The sequence below is a fragment of the Podarcis tiliguerta genome, assembly GCF_965153285.1.
Source record: "Podarcis tiliguerta genome assembly, chromosome: 11".
Lineage (NCBI taxonomy): Eukaryota > Metazoa > Chordata > Lepidosauria > Squamata > Lacertidae > Podarcis > Podarcis tiliguerta.
In genome coordinates, this window is record NC_139544.1 from 30944378 (window position 1) to 30966035 (window position 21658).

Consider the following 21658-nt stretch of genomic DNA (forward strand, 5'->3'; position numbering starts at 1 on the left):
TTATAAGTCCTCAGGGCCCTCTCGATAATGTTGGACTCCATGAGCCCCAGTCTGCATGGCCAATAGTCAAGAGATGATGGGAGCTATAATCCAGCAGCATAGGGAAGGCTACAGGTTAAACCAACGCTGCTGTAACTATCAGGAAACACCCTCTTTCTATAACAGCTCTTACCTGCATTGCCCCTCGCTCATTACTGAGTGTTCGAAGCTCATCTGAATGTGCCACACAAATTTCATGGAGGGCTGCTAGATCACGTGACAAGTCAGTTCTAGAGGGCTCTGTAGTGTCTGGAAGTTCAGGTACATTCTAGAGCAAGAATGATAACAATGTTTAGAACCACCTTTCATAAAACAGTACCATGGTAGCTGAAAAAAACTTACACTGTTTACCATTCAGAGAAGGAGTGCAGCCACTACTCTGCTTGCAGGGAATATAACACCTAAAGAGCAATGGAAATGCTTGTTTCGAATACACAAGTAGTCCATAGGTGAAAATTAAACTGAACTTTGCAAGCCCTGCATGATGCGTTGATAATTACCACCTGACATCTCCATGGCCCCACCCACCTGTCAGCTTTGGCTTGCAAGGGATAGGGGAGTATGTATGCAATTTCCAGTAAATCAGGGGTATAGCTTCTTAAGCATAGAGAGAAGTGATGCCCAGCTATGCTTACGTAGAGAAATGAACTAGTTTCTATCAACCCCAGCCAGCATGGCTAATGAGCAGGGTTGAAGGGAGCTGCAACCAAGCAACATCTGGCAGGTTACAGGTACTCCGGATGTATCTCCTTGACAAACATTGGAGAAAGGAGTGGAGCCATACTTCCAGTCTCTGCTCTGAGATCTTTGTGCAGGCCATTCTCTCAGTCCTGCCACCATCATAGGCACACATGGGAAGCCCTTCTTAGTGGCTGCTCCTAGACTTTGGAACTCCCTTCCTAGAGAGATACATACTGGCTCCTTCCACCAGCAGGTAAAGACTGTTTTATCTGTTTCTCAAGGAAAGGGCTTTTTAATAGTGCTATGCTAATTATCTGTATTTTAATAGATTTGTTTTTTATATTGTTTCAATTTTATTAGAGTATAATTATTTTCTTTATACTGATTATCTGTCTTGCTTTACGGTATTTGTGGAAGCCACCTTAAATCCTGATCCAGAAATGGTTGAGATATGGTTCCCAAAGCCCTCTTTTTAACAGGGTCCTCCCCCTGTATTTTCTGAAGCAGATACTTACAGTCTCTATATTTACAAAATTAAGAAAGAAGAAGTGTTCTTACCCCAAGTTCATCTAAAAACATGATCATCTGGTGCTTGTTACTCTTGATAAAAGGATTTACACCTTCCATATATGGCTCCTAAAATAAAACCACAAAATTTGTATCACTTTAATCCTACATGTGATGGCTTCTGAATTATTCTTAATGTATTTTACACCACTTTCCACAATGCTCAAGTTGGTGTCTGCTAAAACACAAATATAATTTAGACACCTTGGAAAACCACAATAAAAGCATCACATAAGATAATTTATGTGCTAGAGAAAATTTAAATCCTTTTAAAGATCTGACAAAGCAGGATGTTTTAAAAGCTTTTATAAACTGCTAACAATATTGCTATCTTCCTAACCCTGGGATAGCCAGCATGGAGTGCCCTACAGATCATTGACCATGTTGGCTGAGGCTGGTGGAAGTTACAGTCCAATAGTATATGGAGAAAACCACACTGGCGACCCCAGTCCTAACCTTTTTTAGGAGGAGGTTATCCTAAGTTTTGTGATGATAGCAGAAAGGACCCTAACCATGGCATCACCTTAAAAATCTGTCCTGGAGGAAAAGCAGACAAGAAAAGCCAGTCTGCCCCTACTGGTGAGTCGTTTCAATTGAGGAGAAATGGGCCTTAAGGTAGAAAGACTTCAGGCTGTGCAAGGCCTTCAAGGTTAAAAATCAGGATTTTAAATTGGGCATGGAAGCAAACTGGCAATTAGTTTATTTGTATTTGTAACTGTATTTGCACTAGCTGCACTATGTTACTGCTGACCAAGGCAAGGTATGACATTCTGCACCTACTTCCATGTCATCTTCAAGTAAAGCCCATTGAAGAGTATATTCCAACAGTCAAGCCTGGATGTTACTGCTGAACTATTGCACAATTGTCACCCTAACACGTTATTTCCATAATCTTGATGGCTGTGGCTTTTCTCTGACCAGTCAGGATGAAGAAGAGCAACCACATACAGAAAGAACAAAAACTGATATTTAAACGAGCTGTGGTAGCCTCTCTCAAACACCTTGCTAAGAATGCAGATAACGTGCGAGTTTTAAATGCTCTTTCCAAATGCTGCTCTCTGTACCGACAATATTATGTACCATATACAGTGCTGACTCTACTGTCCTATTGTATTGAAAGGGAGCCTATTCTATGTGAACAAATACTAAGAACAAATACTCCCATACCAAGTCAGTCAATGGTTTACTTAGTCCACTCCTGTTAACTCCAACTAACAGTGACTCTACAGGGTCTCAAGCAGTCTCTTTCCTGCCTAGCTACCAAAGATCCTTTTCAGTGGTAATGCCAAGGAGTAAATTTAGGATCTCTTGTGTGCACTCTGCTATAGAGCTATGGCCCCTCCTGTCATTCCAGACTCATACTGACTTGTACAGGCAGAGGGGGGCATGATTACACACGTTCTTTCACTGAGAGCTAAGAACACGTGTGGGGGGAAATTAACTTCTAAGATTTATATTTACCTTAGCTCCAAACTCAACTAAATTTGCCAAATTCTGCACAGACTTGGCGACCAGCGTCAGTGTTCTTGCAGCAGTGGGAGAAGGAGAATCTGAGATAAACAATTTGAAAATCACAATTGATGCCAACTGAGATTATAGTCTAGTACAGCAGTTGATAACCAGACTCACTGGCAGGACAATGAAGTGCAAAATACAGATGTAAGCAGCTAAAGCACTTCCTCTCTCCCTCCTAAGGCCAATTCAAGCTCCTCACCACAACCTCAAGTGATGCACTCATAGCTGATTAAGCACAGTCCCCAAACCAGAGCACTTCCTCTTCTAAAAGAGACAAAGATAATAGGGAGCATTATTCCCCATGCTCTAGGGGGTTTAGATGAAGAGGGAGGGGTATCATTCTGCCCAACCCTGCCCAGATCTGTTGGTCTCCACCAGTGGGAGAGCAGCAGGGAATTAAAAGTTCCAGTTGCTGTAAACAAGGGACTCAGGAAGGTTCAAAGTAGTGGTTTAAAGTTGATAGCTGATAATTCATATGCAGACCAACCCACCACAAAATATTTAATACAAGCCCGTTATCTTTCCCCACCCTTCCAATGGTTAGAGTCATGCCACATTAGCAGTGCTTCTTTCTATACCAGAAGTGGGCAACCTGTGGCTTGGATGCAACTCTCTGTCAGTGTGGCCCTCTTTATCGTCTTGTTGCTATTGGGGGAAAGAATGGTTGTCAGGCACAGGGTGGACCTCTGGAACTGCTCAATAGTTCTGTACCCTCACATGTGAAGTAATGCCTGTCTGCCATTTTTTCCTTCAGTGGCAGCAGGACCAACCGTGGCAGCTGCAGAAGGAAGGGATGCGTTCAGTGAAGAGAGGATGGCAGCAGTGGAGGGGGCTGGCAAGGGAAATGTGTGTGTGCATGTGCAGGAAAGGTAATGAGTGGATGATGGTTGAATGAAGGGAGTTAGTAGGGGCCCCAAAGGAAATTTAGCAAGCAAGCTGGCTGGGGGAAGCAGTTTCAGCCTGTGTGAATGTGCACCCTTGCCCACTTTGAGCTTTGATGGCCCACCACCATTATGCAGCCCTAAACCCCTTTCCTCTGCAGCCCTCCAGCTCAAAAAGGCTACTCATCCCAGTTCTATACTAAGCAGCCAGAATTTATTCTCTCTGCAGTGTGTAAAGAACTAAATACAGACAACTTGCTGTCTTAACATTATAGATGGTTTTATCAGTATCTAAAGAACTTACCTGAGATGATATTAAACATCCTTGGATTCAGAATGGCAGGGCAGATCAGCCGAAGGAAAACAAAACCACTGAAAGAGGGAAGCAAGAGCATGTCTTGAGTTGATACTTGATCACAAACATCACTAAAATGTTTTTGAAAATACTGCTAAGGATACCAATGATTAATAAGAACTCTATTCGAAACTCATGGTTGTCTTTTCTCATATGGTGGCTCATGGGAATTCCAATCCAAAATATTAAGAGAAATAGAGGACTCTTTCACCACAGTCCTGTACTTGGTATGCAGTAAAATTCTCTACTACTTGGCAGGATAATACAAAAGTCCAAAAAGATGTTCAATAGGGAAGATCTTTCACAATATCGCCTTGCCAAGGTAACAATTTATCAAGTGTGAATGGATAGTAAAATTGTAATTTGTATCCACTTAGACAGCCAGTTTACTAAATAGCTACAAGCACTCATGGTAATTTACCACTTTCCAGAGTCTTGTGGAGTAAGTAGATAGAACCTGCCCAATTTAATAACCTCCAATATGAATCTTCATGGTCTTAAGGACTTTAGATTCCATCAGGGTAGAGTCTTTTTTGTTTTTGCTGCTCCCTGATGCAGTGTAACTCCTTTACAAGGGAAGCTTGTACCACTTTCTCCTTGTTGGTGTTTTGAAGGCAAGGGCATTTAATTATTATTTTTTAATGATCTCTGAGAACCAACTGCTGAATTCTTTTCTTTAAACTGGTTTGCAAGCACTGCTTGTCTTGCTGGCTTGTAGTATTACATACTGCTTATTGCTGCTGTGTTTCTTTTTAGGTATGGTATGGTATTTATGAGCAACAGTATGTCTCTAGCAGTAACTACTAAACAACAATGTTCTAAACATAGTTGTGAGATGCTGAAATCAGCTTTGAAAATATGTCACCACTCTCACAACTATGTTTAGCATAACGTTCTGAGCTGCACCATCTGAAGAAAAACAACAGTAAAGAAGAGAACACCTTACCTAACCACTCTTGTTCTCATGGTTGTATTGGCTGGCCACTTGTTTTGAACAGACTTCTGTAAACAGCCATAAATATACCTCAATGTCCTGTCAAAATAATGCAATTAAGAACCTTAGCATATCAAATTACTTTAGATTACAATACTAAACTGTGCATTTACAGTTATGGTTCCCCATTTGTGGAATGCCTTAAAATTGGGTTACACACTGAAAATCGCTGTGGTTGGTAGAATTGTGACTCTCAGTCAATTTAAGCCTTTGATCTTGCAAGCCTGCAAAAGTTACCATACAACTGCTAAAATAGCAAATCGCTATTCAATTTCTACAATTCTGCAGGCACTCACACCTGTAAATGGCAAATGAGCAGTCTCAAGCTCGTAAATCAGCAACAAAGCATTTGTTGTTGTTGTTGTTCTGTTTTACCGTATGTCCGTTTCAGCAGTGATATTGCAAAAGCCAATTCTTGTAAGGTTGCAAATTTAAGCCACACTTTTAACTTTTCAGTCAGAATTTGGAAAAAAAGTGAGGCTTATATTCAGGCCAATACGGTACTATGAAGATTTTGGCCAAACAATAAAACAACAAAGGATGGTATAGGACTGAAATGGGAAGTTCTAAAGAGGCTTAAAAAAAAATGTTGGTGAACTTACGGAGGCAATATTTCTGCAGCCATGAATATTTTCTCCACCAGCTCCGAAAGGATACTCAGCAGATGTGCTAAATTAGTATTTACATCTTCATTTTTTTCTAACTTTGAAGGATTTAACTGAAATGTAGAGCCATAAGACATAAATGAAATATATCTTCAAAAGATAACCAGCAAAGTTTATTCAACGTAAAAACAAACTTCTTTAAAAGGTTAGACTGATTGGTGGCATCTAGGACTCCTAGCTTCAGCAGCCACCACACAGGTTGTAGATCGCAAGGAATCTCTATATCACCTCAAAGCTTCAAGTAGCATGCCTATTATTTGCAAGATACTTGAAATGCTGACAAAAGATAAAACCATCATTGACTATACAGTTCAAAGGCAAAATAATAGCAATTCCTAGCTGTGCCATGCGAAGTCAGGTTTAAAACCACTTTCAGCCACAAAGTTTACTGCACAGCCTTGGGTGATTCAGCAGTCCACGCTGCACATGATGCTAAACGATATTTTAGTCTGATATGCAAGAGCAGGAACAAGTTGCAGTGGATGCAGGGCTCACATGCCTTTCCCATGGCAGAGGAGTGCAGAAGCTTCTGCTCCCACTTTTAGTTAGCCATAGCATGCCACGTTCTCAGGACCTCGAAATGCAGCTGATACTAGATACAGCCAGTTTAAATACACCAGCTTCAAAGCATGGTTTCTGAAGATCTGTTTTAAAATTGCCATCATTAGGTCAGGATGACGTGACAAACTGCAGTTAGCAAAACCTCATTCCAGCTGTGTGGGAGGAAAAAGGGTAGTATGCAACCTGAGACTTGTTGCAACTCATCCTTCTCCGTGTTTATCGTATTAAACAGTAGTTTGGTGTGACCTGCAAATGCCTGACCTACATCGCAAGGTTTCTCTGTGGCTAAAAGGTTGCTCTAAGCATTCTGGAGGGACCCAAGTTATACCTATTTTTCAAAGATTTCGAAACTGTTTGTGGTGTAGTTCATTAGCCATAACTTCTTACCTCACAAGACTGCTTGCTCTCCATTATCTTTAAAATAGAGTCCTTTAGTGCATGGTGAACAAAACGTGTGGCTGTAGCTTTCATATACTGCTCCATAAGTGTACTTGCCAGCGTGGTGGCACGGAATAAGGTAGTGGCTTCATCTAAACAAACAAACAAAACCCACCAGATATAAATATTAAATTTCCAGCTCTGTTGAATTTAAATGAGGAAATAAGATTATTGAGAAGCAAATGCCTGTGGATAGTGGAAATGGAGGGGGGGAATGACCTGAAAAATTATTTCCAGTAACATACTTATACTTGTACCTTCCACACATATTTCCCTGTCATTTAGTGTTCGCAACAATAATGCCTCCAGTTTTTCATGCAGAAAAATCTTCAGTAAAATGCTAGCAAGCAGTGTTCGATCCTGTCCACATACGATTGATAAAGCATAGACCACATGCAGCTCTTTTTGCAGGACCAACTGAAAAACAGAGATGGTAAAGTACTAAGTAAACAGTAACCATGAACTTACTCCAAGAGTGTACCACAAAATAAAGAGTGTAATTATTTCCTGAAATAAATAAGGCTATGTAATTTATGAGGGGCCCAAATCTACCTTGAACACCGTCTGGGCAAGCTATAAAAGAGCATATATTCTTTGGAAGAACCACCCTTGCCTTCAGGCGCTGACAAGCAACTTTTAAAGTGTTTTAATATTTATTTCAAGCCACTTTGAAATTAAAATGCAGGGACTCAATACCTCCTTAAATTCACTGTACTCTTCTTCTGGCATTATTTTCTCCATCGAATATCGTGCACGGACACGCAGAGAGCCTGGTTCAATACCTTTCAGAGGTATGTGTGAACTGAGCTGAAACCATTCATCTGTTGCCTGCCCTTTCTGTAGTCGGCTCAGCTGGCATCGCATGAACACTTGAAAGAAATATTCAGAGAGAAGTTAGTCTTTGGGGAGAATGGCATATATGAGAGTATAAGCCAAAATGAGCTTATAAAATCCACTGGATCTGAAGATTTTTTTAAAAAACAACAACTCTCATGCTGTAAGTTCTCTCAGAATAAGAAGAATGAATTGCAATTATAATTTTCATATATAAAAAGGAGCACCAGGAAGATAGTATTCACTTTCTCCTGTTTCTTAGAACACAGAATTCTCCAACAAAAGCCATTAGAATTTTAAAAAGAATTTCTAAACTACATTAGATTAATTAAAGTGAGAAGAAAAAGATAACAAATGATAGTACATCAGGCAAATCAATGATACAGAAAATACAGAAATAGCTAAATGGGTAATTCTGTCAGTTATTTATACTAATGAGAAACCTTAAGGGTTCTTGAGCACCCCATCCAATATTTTATTGCATACTTGGGCCTTCTTTGACCATGCTGGATAGAAGGGCAGTGCAAGTAAACTGCAGATAGTGAACCACCCTCAAATGAAAGAATTCAGTACATGCTTAGACGGTTAAGGGAAGTGCCCTTAAAAACACACATAAGTTTACAGGAGTGAAAAGCTGTCATGTTCCAACAATTTGGATAGGAAAGAGATACAAACAATGACTGTTTCAACAAGTGGGATACGTATGTAAAAGAGAAATATGCTTGCACTACAACTGTAAAAACTTTTTTCAAAAATAACAGAACTTACATATATCTGGATCTTTACTCTTCTTTGTTTTGTTACTAAGAGTTATTTCAAATCTATTGATGTCAGATGAAAGATCACTAGGAAAAAATACAGAAAAATACAATTCACATTTGTACTCCTGCTTTGACATTCTAAATTAAAATAATGATATTTTATTTAGATTTAATTTCATTATATAAAGCTACAACCAAAGGTCAGCCATTTGCTTTTCTACTGTACGATTACACATTTGTGACAAAATAAGTCATTCAAAATATTCAGTTACTGTTGCCAAAAGCAAAGAAAATAAAATTATATTACACCGTCACCAAGAAGGACTTTAAAATTTTTCGTTTTAAATGCAACAAATTTAAGTAGCAGAAGACTTACTCAAACACAAATTCTTCTGACCACACAGGGTTCTGTCCTTCTCGTACATGCGTTTTTGCTACCTGTACACTATTCAGGTAGATATTACAGTAAGGATTAGTAAAATGTTTTGCTGGAAGTGTATGGGCTTCTTCAACATGTAGTATAAGACTGCTGACCTAGAGAAAGTATACAAAATGGAATTCAAAACTTTGTTTTACGTAGTGAGACCATGCCCAGAAGTAAATAGGTGTGGGTACTTATTTAAGTGAGAAACGCAAACCACTGGATGAAGTTAAATAAAAAGTGATTAAAGAACTAATTAGTATAGGAGGGCTTTGAATTTAAATTCTCTTTACTATCAAATTCCTTGCTTCTATATAAGGAAGGCAGAATAGCATCCACTATTTTAATACCACCAATACAAAAATAGACCATGAACCTGTGACCAAAGTCACCTGTGCAGTTACACATAATGGTTCTGCACCTACATACAGTTTTTTGGATAACTTATTGAAGGTACATGGTACATGGTGGGAAGGCAAGCTTGGCCCACCCATGAAGCAGGGTGAAGCAGCCACCTCAGATAGCGGAAGCCCCCAAGAAAGTGCCTCTACAGGAGTTCCCCTCCCCCCTGCCCCTGGTGCTGATTTCTGGTGAGATCTCATGAAGCATGAGAGGTCTCATGAGATTTTGATGAACTCTCGCCAGCAATCAGCACTGATACTGGCTCCACTTCTCTGCCAGCAGTGCAGTGGGCAGCACCAGCAGGAAGCAGTGCCAGCGGACGTGGGTGGTGTGACAGCGGCAAGCCATTTCCTGTTTCACCTCCTGCAGCAAAATGAAATGCACCATCCCTGCAAAATGCCAAACTATGCTGAACCGAAAGGAGGCGGCCCTATATGGGAAAAGGAAAGTAACTACTAAGCTTGCTGTGAAGGGACAAACTTTCACAGTGTTTTCTGAGTGGCTGGTATTAGATTCAGTGAATAGCTCTATTGCTTTGGGCCCTACAGAACTACTAACTGAAGCTGTATGGTACATTTAATGTTAAAAGTGGTAAAATCTATAAGCTCATTTTGGGCAAAAAATAAAAATAAAGTAACATTATTTTATAGCATGTTTAACAAAGTAATGTTTTTATCGAAGAATGCTTGATTACTAGTAAATATTATCTCAGCCAACATAGAAAACAAATCCCACAATAGCCAAAATGCATTACTGTACCTGACGTAGACGTTTATTCGATGTTCCTGGACTAGTTTTTCGTAAATTGCAAAATGTTTGCAAAGCTTTCATCCAGTCCTAATAAATGATAAATTAACTTATCAATACTGTTTTGGCTAATGAAATAGCAATTATTAAACAATTATTAAACAAATTTGACCCAGTTTACTTAAAAAAACAACACCCACATTCATTTTCATTCTTCTCTATGTATCTCCTCCCCCAACTCCCCCAGTCATCAGTCACTGGAATCATCATCTACCAATAAACACAATCTGAGTTAATAGTTAAAAGCTATTTCACTGAATATCCTGACTAAAAACACAAAAGAATAATTTGGGCTTATTAACAGATAAATCATACAGTGACTCTGTGCCTGAGTCTGTGATTCAAGAACAGTTCAAGCAGCCCTTGTTTGTTCTCATTTATGCTGCCAATACCAAAGTGGCCTATGCAAGTTGTCCCATGTGTGATGATTGCCCCCAACTCTTGGCAATGAAATCTCCCAGCAGGAATAGGTGTTCACAGGCTGGGACCCTCCCGACAACCTGGTCTAGTTCCTCACAGAACTGGTCCTTGGTCTTTATGTCAGAGCACATAGTGGATGCTCAAGATGTTAACCGGACCACAGATGGTTGAGAAGAGGGGGGAAAGCAAGCATTCTGAACCTTTGATCCATGAAAACATGGTTCTTCTGGATGCCATCTTTGTCAGAAAACAGTGTAACACTTCTCTTGGATCTTGCCACTCAAAGCGAGTCTGGTATCCTGTACAGCAGCAGCTCTGCTGAGCGTTTTCAGTTCACGGTCAATGATGGGTGTCTTCTGTGAGTTGTTGACCCGCAGCAGGTCAGCGGACAAGCCAGGACAAATGGTCCTGATGTTCTAGGTTTCTAGGCACTAGAGGGTTTGTTTCTTTTTTTCCTTGCTGCAGTAGTTTGGTCTGAGTGATACTCTAAGTTCCAAGCACCCATTGAAGCAGACAGACTGTGGCAGATCAGCACTTTATTGACCAGAGGCTGTCCAGCTTAAGGGGGGCGGTAGCTGACCAGTAAGTATGGAGACAGGAAAGTATCATGGTGCAGCTTTCAGTTGCATTTCATGGCTTTCCATTGAAATCTTGGAATTGTACTTTTCGGTGAGAGCACCCTAGCACACTACAAAGGTTCAGGATTCCCAGGGGGAAAGTAGTAGCAAATTGATTTAATTGATTATATTCAATGGGACCACAACTTGAAATAATTTTACTTATGCAATTTCAGCTTTATGCAGATTGTCAATAGATAAATAATTGGAAAGGGGGCAGGAAAGCCTTGTTCTGGAGGCTCTCGTGAGAACCTCCCACAGCTCGGTAAGCAAGGCAGAGAGCTTGAAAGCTCTTTCCACTTTAATTTTCCTGGTGTGGGAAGTTTTTAATCCCTCTGCCTTGCTTACCGGGGTCTGTGATGGCCATACATGGGGTCTGGAGGCCTTCACAATATCTCGAGGGAGCCTCCTAGAGACTGGTAAGCAAGGTGAAAGGCATAAAAGCTCTTCCTCCACCTTGCTTATTTATGAGGCTTTGGAAGGCTTCCAGAAGATTTTGTGAGATTTCATACAGTCCCGATCTTGGAAGGTGGGGGCAGTTCTGGGGGTTGCTCTGTTAGCCACTGCGTAAGCTGCAGTCCTAACACAGTGAACACAGCGATTCCAAACATGCTGCAGTAGTGTCATTTGCTGAGAAACCAACTGTCTTTGGCTAGAAATTACATAGCAGTCATCATTCCATCTGGCTAGGGCGGAGGGACAGAAGGGAAGCAGAGCCATTCAGCTGGCTCTGTTGAGACACTAGCTGCATTTGGCTATTCCTGGCAGCAGTTCCAACAACTACCTGAACAAGTTCATTCCATCTGGTAAATATAAACCTGAGTTTAATTTCTTTTGTAATGCCCTGATCACGCATAGAGAATCCATATGGCACACCCGGCCAACTAGAAAGCACAGTGACTCACACAACGGAGGATCCCCAATTTTTACTACTGACATCTTTCTGCTGCAGCCACCTTTGCCATATCCTACATAATTCCAAGAATCTCCCAACCTAGAACAGCTTGTAGCGGGTATAGGGTGCTACAGTGGCACAGCTGAAATGAGAAACCTGTTCAATGAGCTCACACAAGTTTGGATCCAAACAATTTATAGTGCATGTCCAACATAAGAACATAAGAGTGGACAATTTACAACAGCGCTTTTTTTTAATAAAAAGAAATATCCATCATAGCACTCGTTAGAACAATGTTAACTCAAGGAAAATTGTTTACCTGTGCTTGTTCTGGAGTTTCTCCTGCAAAGTAAAAGATGTAATGCTCTTCACTAAAGTGCTGAACTACTATCTGAAAACAGTTTGGCCTGTTTAAAGAGAAGAAAAACAAAATACAACAGAATACTATTACCAGAATGGCAACATTGCTACTCAGCCTTATCACACACAATTCTTCCAAATTCACAAAGGTTTGGTATTCATTTAATTTAATAGTCTCTGACCACAAATCTAGGCACAGTTACCTGGGAGTAAGTACAATACGATCACATCCTGCACACAATTAACTTGCGTGATTTCAACCTTACGCAGTTGAAAGCCGGCCAGTTGAAAAGCTGCAAATGAACTGCACGCAAGGTGAGGAGTTTTAAAGTTCATTTTGTTCTGGGTTTTCCCAGTGCACAAAGAGCTTACTGGGATCTGGGATGCTTTTGTGGGAACTCAGGATGGGCCTGCAAGATCTCACATAGGCTTCCTACTCGTAGGTTAATGAGTACAGTATTCATAAGCAATATTAGTATATCATTGCTACAAATGCAGAGAGAAACCAATGTGCACATGACAATGAATGATGTATATTCTTCTATATTTAGGAGAATATAAAATATGGGCAGTGTTCAATGTGCATGGTTACTCGTGAGCATACATTACCAATGTACCTTTTAACTAATGAAGCACAGAACTGGGCTGTTTTGAATAAAGCATTTTCACAGCACATTTGGTAAATTTATTGCTACTAGTTCATTTGTTTCTTAAACAAGGTGTGGAGGGAGGGGGACAAAGTACTTTAAGAAACCATGACAGATGTTGACACATCAGCACCTAGTACCAGGCCTAATCTTGGCATATTTATAGTTTATGTTTAGGCAGTACACTTTTTAAATAAAAAATCTTTGAATGCAATCCCCCTCCACACATACACTCTTTGGAAAAGCTAAACTTTTAGGTAAAAAACTTTCCTTAACAATGCAAAAACCTAAATATAACAAATAGGACCCATACAAATTAGTAGCATGTTCAGGACATCAAATTGAAGGCAGAGGGTGATATACAATATTAGGCATAGTAGGGCCAATGAAATTAATTGATTTTAAGTAATTTCATTTCAATGGGTCTATTCAGACTAATATTGGACATCACCAAATACATTTTACGCATAATCATTTGAACAAGGTTACTGAGAACAAAGGAAGGAATGTTGTTAAAATTAGGCCTTTTAATGAAAAGCAAAAAATTCTTACATGCATGTGTGTTAAGAGGGTTATTCATTAACTACTCTATTAAAAAGTACCTGACTTTTACAGCTTCATGATTAAAACTAGTAGCTTCTGTCTTACCTGCCAAACAGACTATCATGAACACCATAGACAGAACACACACTAAGATCAATTAGTCCTTTGGGTTTAGTGGCTCGCTTTTCACTTTCAAAATAAATAAGTTGAGCATCATTCCCCTCTAAAATAAAATACAAGTTCTTCCACCGTTTTCCTTTACCTGTAAAACAACCAAAGTAATTTAGAGATGATGGAGAAAACACATGTCAAATCCCTGACTGTCAGTTAACTTTCCAGGAGTCAGGCAACTAAGTAGCAAGATTCTCTACCCCACACTTTTAATGTTATGATTTATGAACCCAAATAGAAATGAATACAAGTAAAATAACTTTTTATCATATTACACAATAATGTGTGTTCATATTGTCAATTAGAAGTATGCATCAAATTAGGATGAGTTCATAAACATTTGGGACTTTTCTGAATCTCTTCTAAGGATCTCTTCTAAGCTCTCCAAAACAGAGACCTTCAAAGTGGATTGGATTGAAAACTCTGCAGGTGGTATATCTGTCAATCCTGAAACATTTCTCACCAAGTGTGCCATGTAAGTTAAACACTAGGTTGAAAAGAGGAAGAGGGGAGAGCTCTTCTGTGACTAATAGGTCTACATTCTAAACTGAGGGAATGATTTCACTACAGCTCTGCAATTACAGTGCTTTAGGACTGTAATGTTAATGTAATGTAGCACCTTGTATTTATTTTTTTCTGTGCTTTTTACTAGTTCTGTTGGTAGGATTTACTTGGAAAATACTGGACATGCAAGTCCTTCTGTCTCTGTTTCATATGCTGTTACAATCACTCCTGTCAAATAAACATCAGTTCTGAACTTTCTTTCTCTGACTTTTGATGTCAACCAAACAAAAAACAAGCTTGATACTGTTTTTCATTCACCACAACTCCTTATCTCTGGCACCTATCCTTATGAAAGTTACTTTCCTAGGTCCACCTCCACAATGTAGGCCATTTTCATTAACAAAAAACAAAAAACAAAACCACCATTGCCCACAAAACCATATGGACGAAAGCAAATCCTATTTAGTTGTCCCCAATTGGAAAAAAGGCAACTTTAAACCCATGTAACCACCTTTCTGATATTTGGCAGTTTTCATACCTAGGAGCACCTCTCTGATATATGCTACCAGAAAACAATAGAGGAGAGTGAATATTTGTATAAAAAGCACAAAACTGTCAAGTCTGTCCTGCAGCTATCCTTCTGAAAATTGGAGATATTCTTCCCTTCAGAAGGGAATACTATTGCTGTAAAGGCTCATTTAAAAAAAAAAAAAATCTAACATACAATCCACCCCCACACCAGAGATATTTGTCATAAATTTGGCAGGCTTCACCCACTCAGAAGGAGCAATAGCTGAAAAGAAAGAAAGAAAGAAAGAAAGAAAGACCAATAATACTGAGTGGAGTCTGGATATGAGTCAAACTGAGATGTCTACAAATCAGTTTGAAACGAATCGGGCTGGTTTTCAAACCATCAAATCAGGGCCTGATTCAAACATTGTGGTCTGTGCACCCCTATTTCAAAAAAAAATATGTGCCCACTTCTATAAGTGCAACACAAAAAGAAAAAAAATCACAACGGATTCAAACTATTTAGAAATGTTGCAAAAAAGAAATGACACTTTAGACAATTTCAGTAAGCACAAAAACATAGATGGTCTGTATAAGACTGCTGGAATGTGGAGACTACAAAAGAGACTCATTATGAGACTTGTAAGCACGAGAGAGATTACTAGACTTAATACTGCCAGTAGAGCACCTTTCCATGTAAGGCCTTAAAGGACAGGAGATTCAGGTGGTATGGATCCACAGCTATTCCAAGAACACACAGTGGTTTACCCCACTTACTTTTCTTCAGAAGGTATCCTTTTTTAACAATATTTTTATAGAAAGCATCCTTTGTTTTACGACGGATTGTATTATAAATTTCTTTCCCATCCACTGTGTCGTTAAGCACTTGTCCTTGATGCTGGAGAGGAAACAAGTAGGCATACATTTTCCAACATGAAACAAAAATAACTCTAGTTTAACAACACTACAAGCTATTGTAGCATGCCATATGTGGGGCTCCCTTAAGACTGGTTCAGAAGCTGCATCTGGTGCAGAACAGACTGGCTAGGCATCTATGTGGAGCATCTTACTGCATACATAATTACTGTGTTAAAAGAAATTGGGACCAATTGGGGGGGACGGACGACACCTTCTCCCAAACAGATCTACCTAAGCACTAAGCACTGTGGCCTTCAGAATTTCATCTTGGGGTGATATGGAAGCGGTCCTGTGTGGTGGAATGATTTCCCCTCTGCAATGTGGCAGGCACCAATGTTTGGTAGGCACCAATGTTTCCATTATTTTCTAAAAAGCTATTTTTTGCACAAGCATTTCCCAATGGATGATGCCAATTTTTAACAACTCTGGTACTATAATTGTGATGTTTTATTGTTTTGTTGTTTACAGTTTTATTGTTATTGTTACTATTTTATTGCTGTAAACCAACTGCCTCGGGGTTTATTTTTATGTGAAAAGCAGTATAGGCATGATTTTAAATAAATACATAATTGTACACAACATTTCCCCACAGCTTATGGCAGTCCTTGGTGCTTCAAAACATTTGTTGTGAGTTCTTACACCTTAGAACTCCTGGGACTACCGTATTTTTTGCTCTATAAGACTCACTTTTTCCCTCCTAAAAAGTAAGGGGAAATGTGTGTGCGTCTTATGGAGCGAATGCAGGCTGCGCAGCTATCCCAGAAGCCAGAACAGCAAGAGGGATTGCTGCTTTCACTGCGCAGCGATCCCTCTTGCTGTTCTGGCTTCTGAGATTCAGAGTATTTTTTTCCTTGTTTTCCTCCTCCAAAAATTAGGTGCGTCTTGTGGTCTGGTGCGTCTTATAGAGCCAAAAATACGGTATTTTTGAAAAGCAATGCTGCTTTTGAAAATTAAAAGAAAGGCAGATGTGAGCCCAAGTTGGATTAAGCTAACAGATCTGTGATTACTACAGCAGTATTTCTATACATTTTGCTCAGCCTAAAAGAACAACTCTTTTTGTTGCCCTGTTCAACCCCGCCCCCCGCAGAACCACCAGATTAAAAGCAGAATGAAAACAAGTTAAATAACAAAATGGGGTTGAACCAAGGGCTGCTTGGTTCCACATGACCCTTTCTGAGATGTTGTTGTCTTCCTCAGAGGTCTGCCTATAGATCCCTCTGCCATCTGAGGTCCGTAGGGCAGTGCTGAGATAGTCTGGTAGTGCTCTGCATTTGAAATGCTAATGTTAATATTAGATAAAATGCAATGTCTCACCTGCATTGGAACAGGATCTTTAAGATAGTAGCCTTCAACAATTTGCTCTTTTCTATAATGCTCAATGATGTCAGCAATACTGTTAAAAACAAAAACAGGTAGCTCTGAATAAAGTAAATGCTAGTTTATAAAACTGAACATGAAATGACAGTTGTAACCCTAAACTTATTTACTTAAGAATATATTTAATAAAATATGCAATCATTGCAATTTGCTTCTAAGACTGTGCTCAGAACTGATGTAAAGTAAAAATATTTTTGCCCCAAATGTAAAAATCAAACTTTAAAACACATATTTTCTCATCCAAAAATACGACATCAGAAGACATAAGTATTCAGTAAACCATTACTAGTAAAGAACTAGTAAATTACTAGTAAAGAACTCAACAATTTTAAAATAATCAGATTTTATAACAAATATTCCAAAGCATCAGAGATCAACAAACTTTCTCCATATTCAAGAAAGGGCAAAAGAGTTCTCACGGGGCTAAAAGTTCTAAGTTTCTTAGCAGTAACTCCCTACATTTCTATGAAACTATTTATTTCTAAGAGAGTAGGAATGTGAAATAGAGAAAGACCTTAACAGGTAGAAGACTGCATTTTGAAATTACAAGTAATCATGTTATATTAAGTAGTCTTAAGTAGTGATGATATTTTAAACAAAATCCTGTACAGTGGTAAATTGGGTTAAGTACTTAATTCATTCCGGAGGTCTGTTCTTAACCTGAAACTGTTCTTAACCTGAAGCACCACTTTAGCTAATGGGACCTCCTGCTGCTGCTGCGCCGCCGGAGCACGATTTCTGTTCTCATCCTGAAGCAAAGTTCTTAACCCGAGGTACTATTTCTGGGTTAGCGGAGTCTGTAACCTGAAGCGTATGTAACCCGAGGTACCACTGTATTCCAGATACCACATAGAGTCAGGATAAAATTACATTTTGAAGGACACAGATTGAAAGAGGTCTGGGGGAAGCCTGACATTCCACATATTTTACTGTTTTATATATCACTCTTATTAAATGAATGAACATATTGAGTAAGTGAGCACAGTCTATTTAGACATTCTGTTCATTGCATTCTCAAAGTAAACCTCCACATGTAACAAAATCATAGTGAAAGAACACATTTTCAATATGAAATGTATATAATGAATAGAAATGTGAAGTTCAGTCAACACAGTATTTCTGACCAGACATAGCTCAAATTAAGGTAAAGGTAAAGGTACCCCTGCCCGTACGGGCCAGTCTTGACAGACTCTAGGGTTGTGCGCTCATCTCACTCTATAGGCCGGGAGCCAGCGCTGTCCGCAGACACTTCCGGCTCACGTGGCCAGCATGACGAAGCTGCTCTGGCGAGCCAGAGCCGCACACGGAAACGGCATTTACCTTCCCGCTAGTAAGCGGTCCCTATTTATCTACTTGCACCCGGGGGTGCTTTCGAACTGCTAGGTTGGCAGGCGCTGGGACAGAGCAACGGGAGCGCACCCCGCCGCGGGGATTCGAACCGCCGACCATGCGATCGGCAAGTCCTAGGCGCTGAGGTTTTACCCACAGCGCCACCCGCTCAAATTACTCTTCCACAAATTTGTTACCCATGTACTTAAATATAATAATGGACACGTTATTTTAGCAAATCAGAGATAAAATAAAAAACATGCTTCCAATACTTCTAACAGATATGGTCCAATAAATTCCTTATCTCACTTGGTTTTCAAGGCTGGTATCTACCATACTTATGTAATGCTTATTTTACAATAAGAATTTTACATATTGTAAGCTTGCTTAATATTGCAATAGTTATAACATATTTACTCAAATCTAATGCACACCTTTTTTTGGCCAAATTACACTGTGAAAATTAAGGTGTGCATTAGAGTCGATGGCATATTAGACTAGAGTAAATACAGTACAATAAACTATTTGAAGACTCATCTGAGAAGAGCTTTCTTGTTCACTAAAACATTTCCCAGTTGCCTTTTTCAAATAATCAATAATTTACAAGAATGAAAATATATTACTCGATACTGCTCCTTTTCAAATTTGAGCTTAGTAATTAATAGGACTGTTTCTTTTTAAAAGTCCAAGAGTTCTTAAATTTACTAGGTTTTAAAAAATCATGGATTCCATGACATACTAAATGTTTCTATCATAGTTTTAAAAGTTTCCTTTTGTCCACACTTCTGGTTACTTTTCTTTGCTAAAGCAACTGTAACCTCAAGGATTATCAATCATAAATATGATAAAGATACAATGAAACATCTCAAGAGACATTTGTACAACTGGAATTTTGAGGCACATAGAAAAATAAAGAAAGCAACATTACTTCTCACCAATCCATAAGACACCAGTCAAAATAGAAATGCATGATCCACCCTTATTTGACAGTTATATCAAATATAGATTATACACTATATAACCTCTGCTTTAGCACACTCTTAATGTATCATATGATAATATACTTTGTAACAAAACTTTTATAGACCTGAATAGCCTTCCAGGTACTAGAATATATTTTCTCTCTGCTTTCTATGGTGGAAGTTCTGAATTACATAACAGCACATGCAAAAGGGGGCAGGAATACAGCTTTTAACTAACAAAGGGATTCCAAGAGCTACTTGGCCAGCAGTAGTTCTTTAAAAATGTAGATCAGAAAGGTATTTCTATACTTTCACAGCAACTGGTGATCATAAACGCTTCCCCTTGGCAAACAAGGGAGACACCTCAATGATAAAGTGACAGACTAATAAGGAAGAAATGATGCCACCAGAAAACCATTAACTCAAACCATTAACAAAATTATGATGTGCTTGTGTGGATCAACTGTGTATTAAATCAGTAAGTAAGGGCTAGAAAGTTGAACTGAATCAAGTGGAAGTTGATTCAAGGAGTAAACAGGAATTCATCTACGTTCATATAGAGCAACTGATCTATAGAAATAAGTGCTTTAGAAAAATATATTTTGGTGGGGATCCAAAGAGCTACTAAGATGGACCCAAGCTTGTTGGTGCACAGTGTTGCTGTTGTTGCTTTAAGTAAGATTCCCATACTGTATCACTAACTCCTTTGGAAACTGAAATCGGTTTTAAGTGCATATAGATAATCAGTTTCATCCAGAAATACCTGCAGTTGCTCCCCAATCACCCTCACCACCACTTTTTGCCACGAATGGGGTGTTGGTAACTGGACTATAGTTGTTACATGGCATTGGGTCCAGAGTGGGCTTTTTAAGAAGTGGACATACTACTGCCTCTGTAAGGGCTGTGGGCAACATAATATCATGTAAAGTAGTGTTTACCATATCCCTGACCTATTCAATCACCCCACTCTAGTTTTATGCTTTTTATCTTACTGGAAAGATGGAGAGGAGGAAATAATGGATCCAGAGAATGGAAGTTCTCTCACACAATAAGACTCTCCTCCTCCCACCTCCTATGCCTCTGACAACAGCTCCTGAAGATCAGGGAAGGATGAGACATAGGGGACAGCAGCAGGAGGGGAGAATTGACATAATTCGGGGGCTCTCTTGCGAAGCAGACTAATGAATATTACACAATTCCAATCCTAAGAAAATAGGATTTATTTTACTAAGTAATGTAGGAGAACTTTGGAATCCTGTTCCGTACATGTCGCGGTCTTCTAATGGAAGGCTTATACTGCCATAACCCTAACAAACTAGGTAATGGGCAAAAGATAGTTTACCTTTACAAAGGCTGCTAGCTGGATTTTCAATGAGGATGTCTGGAGGCCAGACAGATTTAATGAAGAAGGTACTCAAGTAGCTTGTATGTGGGCTATGCAAAAGGATCCAATTTTTAGCCTCACAGCATCTTCCACTTGAAGTCTTATGACAGTCCAATGAACTTCTCAGCTAGGAGAACTTGTTACTTTCTCAGTCACACAAGCTGCAGGATCTCTAACCATTTCAGAAGCCAAGCTGGAAGCGAGAGAAATTCTCGGTTGGGATGGATATAAATTCCCTGGTTCAGGTTTGGCAGTTTCCATCATCTTTGGGTTAGGCAACAGCCCTCTCCTTTGGAAGAGGGAGCTAAACTCATCACTACTACGAACAGCTCTTCAGCACATTAAGCTGTAGGTTGTCATGTCTTTTAGAACTTAAATTTTTAATATAAAGGCAAGCATATATTGGCGCAAAATACTGTCCATCCTAAATTTATGTTCACATTAAAAGATAGGTTCTATGTTATCCAACAAGAAAATTCAATGGTTATTTTTTCCAGAAACATGAGACTGTTTCCCCACTAGAATCTCTGCTATTGTATCAACAGACCAGGCTTTCTTTATAACTTATCATGAAAGGTCTCAGAAAGAACATAAATTCTTGTTCATTTTTAAAATATGCACACAGTTTCTATTTCACTTGTTCCACGTGTTGAACTTTGAATCTCCTAAATTCATAATGAAAACTATACACAATCCGGTGTTGATTGTACTACAAAGAAAAGACAGAGTTAAACATCGATAAACCAAGCAAAAAAAGTAGCAGCACACATGACAGCACCCAACTTGTAGACTACTTACCTGTTATAGTACCTGCCCCCCATCATAAACTGGTTGTTTGGTGTTGGGCATATTTTAAAACGCTGTATGTTTTCACTGGTTCGAAAGTAGAGAGAGTAATCCCCAGGCGTGTTATCAGAAGGTCTCACAAGAAAACTTGACACCTGGCCAACTAATTACAGAAAGGAAAGGAAAGAACACTTAGCTCCTTACCAATATTTTACTTTATCAGTGTTAATATAGCAGCTTTATTCAAGTTATCTGGAATTCGGTATGCAAACTACACGTGGCCAGTTGCAGAAAGCCAGCTTTAACAGTTCGCA

General features: G+C 39.2%; 1 protein-coding gene across 1 annotated transcript in view; it reads right to left on the bottom strand.

The window, feature by feature from the left end:
- The window catches only part of RASA1 (RAS p21 protein activator 1), a 47107-nt gene that overhangs the window by 1329 nt on the left and 24120 nt on the right, over positions 1 to 21658 (bottom strand). Inside the window, exons 8-24 of the mRNA XM_083403789.1 lie at positions 21357 to 21507; positions 16821 to 16899; positions 15366 to 15486; positions 13509 to 13665; positions 12173 to 12260; positions 9874 to 9951; positions 8668 to 8825; positions 8299 to 8375; positions 7393 to 7565; positions 6954 to 7113; positions 6646 to 6788; positions 5635 to 5750; positions 4985 to 5071; positions 3988 to 4055; positions 2749 to 2837; positions 1279 to 1356; positions 173 to 307 (exon numbers count right to left, since the gene is read on the bottom strand). Of these exons, the coding sequence (XP_083259915.1) occupies positions 173 to 307; positions 1279 to 1356; positions 2749 to 2837; positions 3988 to 4055; positions 4985 to 5071; positions 5635 to 5750; positions 6646 to 6788; positions 6954 to 7113; positions 7393 to 7565; positions 8299 to 8375; positions 8668 to 8825; positions 9874 to 9951; positions 12173 to 12260; positions 13509 to 13665; positions 15366 to 15486; positions 16821 to 16899; positions 21357 to 21507 (1958 nt within the window). The remainder of the gene's footprint in view (positions 1 to 172; positions 308 to 1278; positions 1357 to 2748; positions 2838 to 3987; positions 4056 to 4984; positions 5072 to 5634; positions 5751 to 6645; positions 6789 to 6953; positions 7114 to 7392; positions 7566 to 8298; positions 8376 to 8667; positions 8826 to 9873; positions 9952 to 12172; positions 12261 to 13508; positions 13666 to 15365; positions 15487 to 16820; positions 16900 to 21356; positions 21508 to 21658) is intronic.